Consider the following 12,298-nt stretch of genomic DNA (forward strand, 5'->3'; position numbering starts at 1 on the left):
TCATTACTCTTATTGCTCACTATCAAAGCAGGGTTGAGAGGCAATAGTAAAGTCCACGAGTTAGGAAGACAGGCGATTTGGTAATTGCGCACTGCGTCCACTTATTCCGCTGAATGACAAATTACTTGCTTTGTAAATGTGCGCTTTATCGCAGGTTGTGGTAAAATTGCTGGATGAAGTGCAATTTACACTGACAAAATTTATAAAATAAAAACGAATGCCATAAAAAGCGACCAAATATTGACTATTTCATAGTGTATTTTATGCTATCGAAAAATTATAGTAGTTTCCAAACAACAACAAAAATATATGCGAGTTTAAATTATATATATGAGGTTTAAATTATTTATTTTATAAATACATTACATCACTTATTTTTCTCATTTAAAAAACTAAATACCAAATACGAAATTGTTACACCTTTTAGGGCAAGAAATGCATACAAAAAACTCCAAAGAGTAAAAATGAAAAAGAGAACAGTACAAATGGGTTGAGCTATTGGCACTACATTTATATTGAATCGCATTAAGAAAACAACCATCCGTGGCAAATCATCCAGATCCTGCAAATAGACAATATTATTTTAATAATAATATATTATATAGGTTTAATACTGCTAAATAATTTCATCGATCAATTCATATTGAAAAATAAAAGTAATAAATTACCAATTGTAAAAGGACATGAAAAAATAGTACCAAAAAAGTTAAAAACAAACATGTAATCCAAAAGTGAGTTTTATTTTGAGCAAAAAAAAATCAAATATATTGATTATTTATGATTTTTATTTCTTTGCTCAAAAATAATGATTATTTACGATTTTAATTTTTTTTTTGGCTCAAAAATTATGATTATATATGATTTTTTACAAATTACTCAAAATTAATCATTAACGGTGGAGAAAATCATAAAAATCAATATAATATGATTAATTTGTGATTTTTATAATAAAACTTATAATGATTACGGTCCCTGGTTTAATGTATGTAAACATATTCAGGATAATCTCTATACAAATGCTGAAAGCGTTTATCTGATGAGTAAAATTTATACGAGACAAAAACTGAAAGTCAGGAAGAGTCAGCAATTTGTACGAAATTAATTGTTAGTAAACTGAACAGAATTAATTAAATACTTAATTTTCCCAATATAATTTCTTCTGTTAAACATTTAAAGTTTTTTCCTATCTTTAGAATTAACTTTTTTTCATAATTCGATTATATGTATAATTGTTGAAAGGAAGAAACGAAATATTGAATAAATTAGTATTATTGCCAAAAAAGCCAAAGCCAGCAAGCCGTCAGTATATACCGTATCGAAACGTTGAACGCGATTAAAAGTTCAGAAGTTCTCTTTATAGTACTATCGGAAGGATGTACCTGAATGTTTAAAGATATCGGATTAATAATTTTTTTTGTAAAAAAAATACATTTATACTGTATAAATAAAATTATTTGATCAAAATAAATTTACTGATTTTAACAGTTCAAAGGTTCCTCCACTCGAAGCTTTCTGACATGAATATTTGTGAATTGACTATGACATTTATAACAAAATTATCGTACATTTTGACTAAGGTTTTACTTACGTATTCATACCAGAAGGTCGGTATGACCATTTTACTGAATCGCTGTAATTCTTTGCTATAACCAGCCATATCCGGTAAAGGAATATTTGATTGAAATCTGTATTTTTCTTCAATAGGTATGCCAGATATCGGTTCTATAATTATTGTGGCTTCGTGGTCCTTTTTGTTTGGTGATAATCCTTCAAAATGTTCACTCCAATTGTATGTCGAACCATAGAAGTGAGGAAGTGAAAATGCAGAGGGCACATCATCTGTACTCATCAATAAAAATTAAATTAAAATTAATATTGTTTTTATAATGGTTAACATTAATAAAGCTAGGAAAAATAGGAGATTTTAAAATTGAAATATATCAGAGAAACGTTTCTTTACCAACATGGTATTTGTTTAGGTCAAATATGTGTATGTAAACTCTAACTAAAAACAAGTAAGGAATGGCTATGTTTGGGTGGCACCGAACATTTTATGCTCTCGCAGTTTATTTATTTAATTTTATTAGTATAACAAACAATTTGACTCACATATATATGGTATAAAGTCCTTGAAAGTTTGAAAAAATATACCTAATATATGGGAGCTAGGGGAAATTATGACCCGATTTCACTAATTTTTGGCACGGAGACATATAATTAGAAGAAACATATTCCCTCTGAAATTAAAAAAACAAAAAAATTTGTTAGAAGCACTGAGGTCATCATATTCGATATATAGGGCTTGAAAACTTGTGGACAGATTTGGACGATTTTTAGAAGGGCGATGCCACTTTTAAAATGCAGTATTTTTCCAGAGTTCTTTTTCGATATCTTCACTAGTGCTTACTTTATATATTGTAAAGTAAACGATTAAGATCGACTTCAAAGTTCTGATATATGGGAAGTTGGCGTGGTTGTGAACCGATTTGAACTATTTTCACACCATATCATTGGGTAGCCAAACATTGGAACATTTTAGTTCCATAGCATAATTTATGGCTTAATTCTTCATATGTTTTCGGTTATTTACCTTTTGTGGGCGTGACAGTGGTCCGATTACGCCCATCTTCGAACTTAACTTTCTTATGGTGCCAAGAAATCCGTCTTCCAAGTTTCATCAAGATATCTCAATTTTTAATCAAGTTACAGCTTTCAGGGACGGGCGGACATACATATATAGGTTTAGGACTTACAACCAACCGTTATGTGAACAAAACTATAATACTCTCTTAGCAACTTTTGTTGCGAGAGTATAATAAGACACTGTTTCAACATCGACATTTATGAGTTTCTTAAAAGAAAGATTGGTAATAGCCGAGACACACATGTAGTAACAATACTATTGTTCGTACGAATACCAGATGTGTGTCGCCAAATACCAGCACCTTACCATGTGAGCAATGTAGTATTTTGCTGGTAACAATATCGGCATTTTTTTGTGGTATTTCACTGAACACAGCTAAAAATAAGTAATGCCCGGTTTCACAGTCCGTGCTTAGGTTGTGCTTATGATGAAACAGAAATATTGAGTTTTACAGTTCATACTTAAGTTATGCTTAAGTACTGAAACTGGGAGACTTATGCCTAAGACAGACATATGGTTTCTGTACTACGATATGTACTACAATAAAAGCTCAAGAAACCATATACCAGCATAGTGACACACATGTAGTATTGTACTATGTTTACATCCATCAGCTGATGCAAATAAATTCAAGCAAAATATAATTATGAATAACAGGGAGGAAAATTGATCCTGACTTAGTTACAACTCCAAGCAATCTTAAAAAATCATTGTCCATTATAATTATTACATATTACTTATTATTACATGATACACATATGGTTTCTGAAGCATACTACAATATATACTGCATGTCTGTCTCAGGTATTAAGCAGTGCTTAAGTAACAGATTTTTGTTTTGAATATTGACTTGTCAAAAATATAAAATAAAAATTGTTTGCTGAAAAAAATTTTGGAATTGCTTGCATTCGATGACGGTCAATAGGTGCCCCCACTAGCTTGCTTCTCTTTCGTTCGGTGTCCTCTTATTGTTTCCATCCATTTCCAATATTCACATGAATCTATTTTCGTCGCAAATTTATTTTTCATCAACAATGATTTCAATTTGTCAAACATATATTTTCAGATGGCGTTTGTAAACAAATGTTTTTTATTGTGCTGCCATATATCATATTAGAATTTTATAGAAAATAAGCATAGACTGTGAAACGCAACCGCTACTCAGTCAGCAACAATGCCTTGCTAAGATTTTATTTGGGAACAACTTAAGTACGAACTGTGAAACCGGGCATAAGAAACCTAGGTGAGAGCTTATATACAAAAGCTTTTTAAAATATTTTGTCAAATTTTTTTTCAAAACGCCAGGGTCATGTATCGCCGTATTTTGATGGACGTATGTGACGGGCTTTTAAGATACATTTCAACTACTTCTGTTTTTTGTGCAGAAAATACATATTTCTGCCATTTTTTTGTAATGTTAGAAATTGCTTTCTCCATTACACATATGTAAATATTTATTGTTTACATTTTTTTGAAATATCTGATGTCTGTGAAACAAAGTTGGAACTTAAGTTTACTACAAATCGATATGTGTCAATGTACGTAGTAAACACAATACCATAATACTTTTATCATAGTATTTTTACCACATGTGTGTCTCGGGTATAAGATATACATAGTTGAAAACAAGTAAAACAAGGGCTAAGTTCGGGTGTAACCGAACATTTTATACTCTCGCAATTTATTTATTTAACTTTATTTATATTATACAATTTGACCCACATATTCGTCATATATATTGTATAAAGTCCATTGAAAGTTGGAAACCATAATATTAGGTTAGAAGCACCGAGGTCCTCCTGTTCGATATATGGGGCCTTAAAAACTTATGGTCCGATTTTGGCGATTTTTAGAATGGGGCTGCCACACTATAAACATAGTATTTGTGCAAAGTTCTGCACCGATATCTTCACTAGTGCTTACTTTATACATATATTGTAAAGTAAACGATTCAGATCGTCTTCAAATTTCTGGTATGTAGGAAGTAGGCGTGGTTGTGAAGCGATTTGGCCTATTTTCACAACATATCATTGGGATGTAAGGAAACTATTACAAACCAAGTTACATTGAAATCGGTCGAGTAGTTCCTGAAATATGGTTTTTGACCCATACGTGGGCGACGCCACGGCCATTTTCCATTTTGTAAAAAAATCTGAGTGCAGCTGCCATTTCTTATGTGTTTTAGTGTTTCTGACATTTTTCGTTAGTGAGTTAACCCACTTTAGTAATTTTCAACCTAACCTTTGGGGAGGGGCTTGGTTATTACCCGATTTCTTTCATTTTTGGACTGTATTAAGAACAATATGTACAAAAAATCTATTTGGGGGCAGGGCCACGCCCACTTCCCCAAACAAATTACATCCAAATATGCCCCTTCATATTGCGATCCTTCATACCTAATTTTATTTCCATAGCTTTATTTATGGCTTAGTTATGGCACTTTATATGTTTTCGGTTTTCTCCATTTTGTGGGCGTGGCAGTGGTCCGATTTTGCGATGTAACCTCCCTATGGTGCCAAGAAATAAGTGTGCCAAGTTTCATCAAGATATCTTAATTTTTACTCAAGTTACAGCTTGCACAGACGGACGGACGGACGGACGGACAGACAGACATTCGGATTTGAACTCCACTCTTCACCCTGATCACTTTGGTATATATAACCCTATTGCTCGGTTTCACAGTCAGAGCTTAGGTTGTGCTTAAGATAAAACAGAAATATTGCGTTAAGCAGTGCTTAAGTAACAGCTGATTTTTGTTTTGAATATTGACTTATTTGTCAAAAAAATAAAATAAAAATTATTTGGTGAAAAAATTTTTCTTTCTTGCATTCAATGACGGTATATGCTTTCCTGCGAGTTGCAATAGGTGCTCCCACTAGCTTGCGGTGAAATTCGGTGTCCTTTAATTGTTTCCATCCATTTCCCAGATTCTAAATTTATTCATCGCAAAGTTATTTTTCATCAACAATAATTTCAATTTGTCAGATGGTATTTGTAAACAAATGTTTTTCATTGTGCTGCCATATATCATAATAGAATTTTATAGAAAATAAGCATCGACTGTGAAACGCAAATGACTACTCAGTCAATAACAATGCTTAGCTAAGATTTTATTTGGGCACAACTTAAGTAAGAACTGTGAAACCGGGCATTAGAATATCTGAGAGATTTACCGATAGTTGAGCTTTATAGGTTTTCGGTTACAGTAATTTAGTGGGCGTGGCAGTGGTCCGATTTCGCTCATACCAACCTTCTTACGATGCAAAGGAACACTTATACCAAGATTCAGTACGATATTTTAATCCTAACTCAAGTTATCGGTTTGCACGGACGGACAGACAGACATTCGGATTTCAACTCTATTCGTCACCCTGATCACTTTGGGTTATATAATCCTATACCGTTAGGTGAACAAGAATATTATACTCTTTTCAACATGTTGAGTTAGACGTATAACAATATCTTACATTGATTATTATATACTTGTACTTACTAAAAAGACATTTCGAAACATCAAACATTCCTCTATGTAACTTTATTCCCATAGCATTATCCAAACAACTTGTCTCCACAGAGTTGTCGTTAATAACGTAACGATATCCTTCGAACCCCAAATGACGCACAGTATCAACATAATTTAAACGGTGTGTTCGGCAAGCTTCACCAGCGATAATAGTTATATCTCGTTCTGGATCTAAATATGGTTGAAACAACGAATTATCATAAGCATCAGATAACACAATTGGGCAGTACTGGGAAGCTGTCTGATTTAAAGTCTTTAAGCGATTAATGTGTTCAGGAAAATATTCTTTGTTATTCAAGGTACGAACTCTAAAAAAGTTATCCACTCCATTTATCGGACCTATTTTTACATTATATATTTCTTCGTTCTTTTTGAGTGCCTAAAATGGTATTATGTTATGTAATTAAAATAAGTAAATGCAAGTAAATAGTTAATAATAATTACATTATGCAGCATCCCACAGTTTGAAACAATATTTGGTACATAACTGGATAATGAATTTAGTGCAGGTGTTGTAAAGTTCCACAAAAAGTAATTTATTGTTTCTTTTATTAGGACGGGTTCTTTTACTGTAATTGCATTAAAAACATGTCTCACAAGGAAAACCCAATCATGGAATTTAGCAGCAGTGCCGAACAAAATAAAGTTCGGTAAAATAACGGTCTGATTAAGTATATCTGGAGCACAACTGGCGTCTGGGTCGAACTGTATGTCATCATAACGTAATTTTTGATAAATAATGCTATGATCGCTTTGGTTCAAGATTTCATTTCTTCCTTTAATATGATACACAATTGGCCCTATCTCTTGTAGCTTAATTTTTGAATCAGTACCATTAAGAAAAGCTTCGCCATTCGTGACGTTAAATAAGTAACTTTTCAAAGTTCCATATGGCGATGCTATCCAATTATTTTGCGAGGGGAAACCTTTTCGAAAACGGATGTGCTCTTGTGTAAGGGCCCATTGAAAGTTAACCTTTAGCGATATTACAAATAGGATAAAGCTGATTGCTCCCAAAAACGCCACTGTGAAAATCTTACCTAAAATTAAAAATTCATTAATTTTATTTTAAACTAATGAAGAAGTACAAACTGTATATATCTTACACCAAAAACACGTTCCAGTTGGCATATTACAATAAAATATAATTATATACAGAATACTTATAGTATGACGATTCAAATTATATTCAATTTTCTAATGTTCTCAAAATTAAATTAGTGGAATATTGGGCAATGGTTTAGAAAATCATAAACAACTTATTATCGCTAGTAGACTATTCTGTACAGGGTGTATTGATAAAAAATATTGCTTTAAAACATTTAAATACATCTACATCATACGAGATTTTACATCATTTTAATATTTTTTATTTTACTGATATTAAAATCATCAGTTATATATCATGTGTGTGAAAATTAAGTTCGATAATTTATTGTTTGTATTTAATTATATTTGTTTTGATTTAACAAAATTCTTTTTTACAATAGCTATTCTTGTTGTACCCTGTATGGTAGGTATCATAAGGTTAGATGAGAAGATTAACGCTTATACTTCAAATCAAATGCATATATACATATGCCGGGTAGAACAAAAACTTTGTTATCAGTGCCTCTCTTCATAACCAAATGCATTCTCTCACTTATATAGTATTTTGAATTATACCAGCATTCCTCGCATGCTAAAGCATCTTGGTATGAAGCACTGTATAAGCATGGAAATCTCAATCATTATCACGTGGAATATCGCTTCCTTTCTATCATTAACTCGATGTTCTCCTACTCTAGCTTAAGAAGCTATCACTAGTCTGCTAATCGTGCTTTTGCATTGCAACATTATAGGGAATATATGGTTTCACAAACAGAATTTGGAATGTAATATTTCCTAGTAAATAGAATTAATGTTATTGCAATCCATCTTCTATATGACATTAGTTGAAATTTCATCAAGACAGCTCGTAGGCGGTATCCCACATATCCTTCCTGGAAGCCGCTGTTCATATTACGTTGTGCAATGCAGGTAAATGCATATACAGTATACTCTCGAAAAGTAAATTCTCAGAAAGTAAATAATCGCGGAAAAGTTAATCACCTTTAAGATTACACATGCACCTCGAAAAAGTAAATTTTTTAATTTACTTTTCAGAGAGTGTGATAAAAAATTCGAAACGAAGCAAGCAGCGTTTTTTACGATGTTGCAAAAACACTTACTCTCTTGTTTATCGCGTCTTTTTAGAAAATAAACTCTCCTACTTGATCCACTGGTTTAAAAATGAAAACATGCAAATCAGATGTCAGACTTTTTGAATTGTCGTACAAAAATGGTCAGAAAATATATAGCAAAAGAAAAAAACAAAAGAATATTCAAAATTTTTTCTCTTCATAGTAAATACATATGTATTTTACGATGTTGCAAAAACACTTACTCTCTTGTTTATCGCGTCTTTTTAGTAAATAAACTCTCCTACTTGATCCACTGGTTTAAAAATGAAAACGATGCAAATCAGATGTCAGACTTTTTGAATTGTCGTACAAAAATGGTCAGAAAATATATTGCAAAAGAAAAAAAACAAAATAATATTCAAAATTTTTTCTCTTCATAGTAAATACATATGTATTTTACAATGTTGCAAAAACACTTACTCTCTTGTTTATCGCATCTTTTTAGTAAATAAACTCTCCTACTTGATCCACTGGTTTAAAAATGAAAACGATGCAAATCAGATGTCAGACTTTTTGAATTGTCGTACCAAAATGGTCAGAAAATATATTGCAAAAGAAAAAAACCAAAGGATATTCAAAATTTTTTCTCTTCATAGTAAATACATATGTATGTATGTAAATGTAAATATGTTTTTCATGTAAATCCATATGTTTTATTGAAGCAAATAAATGAATGAACTTTTTAAGTTTAAAAATGCATTTAATATTATAAAAACAGATAATTTATGTATATACTTGAAAAAGTAAATTATTCGAAAAAGTAAATTACCCAAAATACCAATCGATTTACTTTTCGAGAGTATACTGTACATGTGGTATCTCATAGAAACTGCGCATTCGGTCTGGGACTTTAATAGTTTAACTGAATTAATCACACATGATGACATTTCTCGTTATTCGATAGTTTTTACGTGCATTTTGTTTTTGTAAAATAAACAGACAGGTAACTTCACATCAGCTGTTTGTTTTGGATCGTTGTTTACAAAGTTGTTAACGAAAAAGTACATTTGCTGCTCGCTACAAGCTAATTTTACAAAAAAATGTGTAGTACTTCTTTAACAAATATTTACATTTGATATCATTTTTTCGTTTCATTTTTTAAAATTCCCCATAAATGTTCAATAACGTTTAAGTCGGGGGACTGAGGTGGACTTTCTACCACTTTCGGACATTTATATAGCAGCTACATAGTTTCGTGCTATCCAATATTTATTTTAATGCTCTCTCGTATAATAGTTTTGTTCAAATGACGGTTGTATGTAACACCCAAAACTAACAAAAAACGAGTTAGATATAGAGTTATATATACCAAAGTGATCAGGGTGACGAGTGGTGTTGTCTGTCCGTCCATCTGTGCAAGCTGTAACTTTAGTAAAAATTTAGATATCTTATGGAAGCTTGGTGAACGTGTTCCCTGGCACCATAGGAAGATTGCTTTCGAAGATAGGCGAAATCGGACCACTGTCACGCACACAAAATGGCGAAAACCGAAAACACATGAAGTGCTATAACTAAGCCATAAAAAGCTATAAAATTTGGTACAAAGGATCGTACTATGAAGGGGCATATGTGGATGTAATGTTTTTTGGGAGGGTGCCCCTACTAAGTATTTTGTATATATCTCGTAAACCACTAGAGCTACATACATACATATATCAACCAAACTCTCTAAAGTCGTTTCTTGTGGGTACTACCTCATACAGTCCAAACATGGAGGATTAGTAGTAACCTTTGTAGCATACTACTAAAAGTGCTGTAATTCAGTAAGGAATAACACCAGAAACCATAAATTTCATTTTAAAGATTGTAGAGAAGAACTCCACTCAACAGAAAAATTAAAAATATACATTTTTTAGGGCATTAGGGGAAATGACAGTGGAGTTGCAGCAACAATGTGCGTCATTCACAGCGGCCGAAATTTATTAATTTGTAGAGGCCGAAGGATGTCGCATAATTTATTAAATGAACGGAAGTTTTCTTTAAAAAAAACACAGATCGAAAGGCCAGGGTGCTGGGCAGTAAGAGTCCCGATCAATTCTCTTGAATAATCATCATCGCAAGATATTTATCTAGCTTTTCAAAGCCAATACCTTCAGTATTAAAATTTTCTTGTGATTCTATAAAACACGTTCATTTATAATAATTATAAGCAAATGCGTACCGCTGCAGTCGAAACAATTGGTTTTCGGCAACGACAAAAAACAAGCTGGTACGATGAGTGCCGTCTCGCAGCGGAGAGAAAACAGACTGCCTACCTCGCAACGTTGCAAACGACCACTACACGTGCGGGATAAGATAGATACCGAGAGCTGAAGAGGGAAGCGAGACGCATCTGCAGACAAAAAAAGAAAGAGGCCGAAATGCGTGAGTACGAAGAGCTTGAGAAGCTGGCAGACAGAGGGAATGCTCGAAAATTTTATGAAAAAATGAAGCGACTTAACGAAGGTTTCAAGACCGGAGCATCCTCATGTAGAGTGGTAATCTGGTAACCGATGTCCAGGGCATACTGGGATTATAGAGGGAACACTTCTCCGACCTGCTGAATGGCAGTGAGAGTACAACACCAGGAGATGGCGAACCCGATCCCCCAATCGATGACGATGGAACAGATGTTCCATTACTCGACCATGAAGAAATTCGAATAGCAATTACCCGCTTGAAGAACAACAAAGCAGCGGGGGCCGATAGATTACCGGCAGAACTATTCAAATACGGCGGCGAAGAACTGATAAGGTGCATGCATCAGCTTCTTTGCAGAATATGGTCGGAAGAAAGCATGCCAGACGATTGGAATCTCAGTGTGCTCTGCCCAATCCATAAAAAGGGAGATCCCACAATCTGCGCCAATTACCGTGGGATCAGCCTCCTAAATATCGCATACAAGGTTCTATCGAGCGTACTGTGTGAAAGACTAAAGCCCACCGTCAACAAACTGATTGGACCTTATCAGTGTGGCTTTAGACCTGGAAAATCGACAACTGATCAGATATTCACCATGCGCCAAATTTTGGAGAAGACCCGTGAAAAGAGGATCGACACACACCACCTTTTTGTCGATTTTAAAGCTGCTTTCGACAGCATGAAAAGGAGTTGCCTGTACGCCGCGATGTCTGAATTTGGTATCCCCGCAAAACTAATACGGCTGTGTAAATTGACGTTGAGCAACACCAAAAGCTCCGTCATGATTGGGAAGGACCTCTCCGAGCCGTTCGATACCAAACGAGGTTTCAGACAAGGTGACTCGCTATCGTGCGACTTCTTTAACTTGATGCTGGAGAAAATTATAAGAGCTGCAGAGCTAAATAGAGAAGGTACAATCTTCTACAAGAGTGTACAGCTCCTAGCGTACGCCGATGATATTGATATCATCGGAAACAACACCTGCGCCGTTAGTTCTGCTTTTTCCCGCCTGGATAAGGAAGCGAAGCGAATGGGTCTGGAGGTGAATGAGGACAAGACGAAATATCTCCTGTCATCAAACAAACAGTCGGCGCATTCGCGTCTTGGCTCCCACGTCACTGTAGACAGTCATAACTTCGAGGTCGTAGATAATTTCGTATACCTGGGAACCAGCATCAACAACACTAACAATGTCAGCCTCGAAATCCAGCGCAGAATAACTCTTGCCAACAGGTGCTACTTTGGACTGAATAGGCAATTGAACAGTAAAGTCCTCTCTCGACGAACCAAAATCAAGCTCTACAAGTCGCTTATCATTCCTGTCCTGCTTTACGGTGCAGAAGCTTGGACGATGTCAACATCAGATGAGACGACACTAGGAGTTTTCGAGAGGAAAATTTTGCGTAAGATTTATGGCGAATACCGCAGACGATGGAACGACGAGCTGTACGAGTTATACGACGACATTGCCATAGTTCTTCTTCTTCTTAACTGGCGTAGAAACCGCTT

At 34.1% G+C, this 12,298-nt stretch overlaps 1 protein-coding gene across 1 annotated transcript; it reads right to left on the reverse strand.

Moving 5' to 3' along the window:
* Window positions 1-310: 310 nt before the first annotated feature.
* LOC105219844 (scavenger receptor class B member 1) lies at window positions 311-7,424 on the reverse strand. Its single transcript, XM_011196178.3, has 5 exons — window positions 7,274-7,424; window positions 6,612-7,207; window positions 6,138-6,546; window positions 1,589-1,839; window positions 311-562 (listed from the first exon to the last, which is right to left on the reverse strand). The coding sequence occupies exons 1-5, from the start codon at window positions 7,296-7,298 to the stop codon at window positions 368-370; spliced, it is 1,476 nt and encodes a 491-aa protein (XP_011194480.1). The 5' UTR covers window positions 7,299-7,424; the 3' UTR covers window positions 311-367.
* Between the last annotated feature and the right edge of the window lie 4,874 nt (window positions 7,425-12,298).

This window comes from Zeugodacus cucurbitae, chromosome 6, assembly GCF_028554725.1.
Source record: "Zeugodacus cucurbitae isolate PBARC_wt_2022May chromosome 6, idZeuCucr1.2, whole genome shotgun sequence".
Lineage (NCBI taxonomy): Eukaryota > Metazoa > Arthropoda > Insecta > Diptera > Tephritidae > Zeugodacus > Zeugodacus cucurbitae.

Bases quoted from the DNA above. Each gene is read 5' to 3' on its own strand.
- LOC105219844 (XM_011196178.3), bottom strand. From the start codon at position 7,298: ATGCCAACTGGAACGTGTTTTTGGT. The intron at 7,208-7,273 runs GTAAGATATATA...TTTTAATTTTAG, and splicing joins AACTGGAACGTGTTTTTGGT to GTAAGATTTTCACAGTGGCG. The intron at 6,547-6,611 runs GTAATTATTATT...ATACCATTTTAG, and splicing joins ACTGTGGGATGCTGCATAAT to GCACTCAAAAAGAACGAAGA.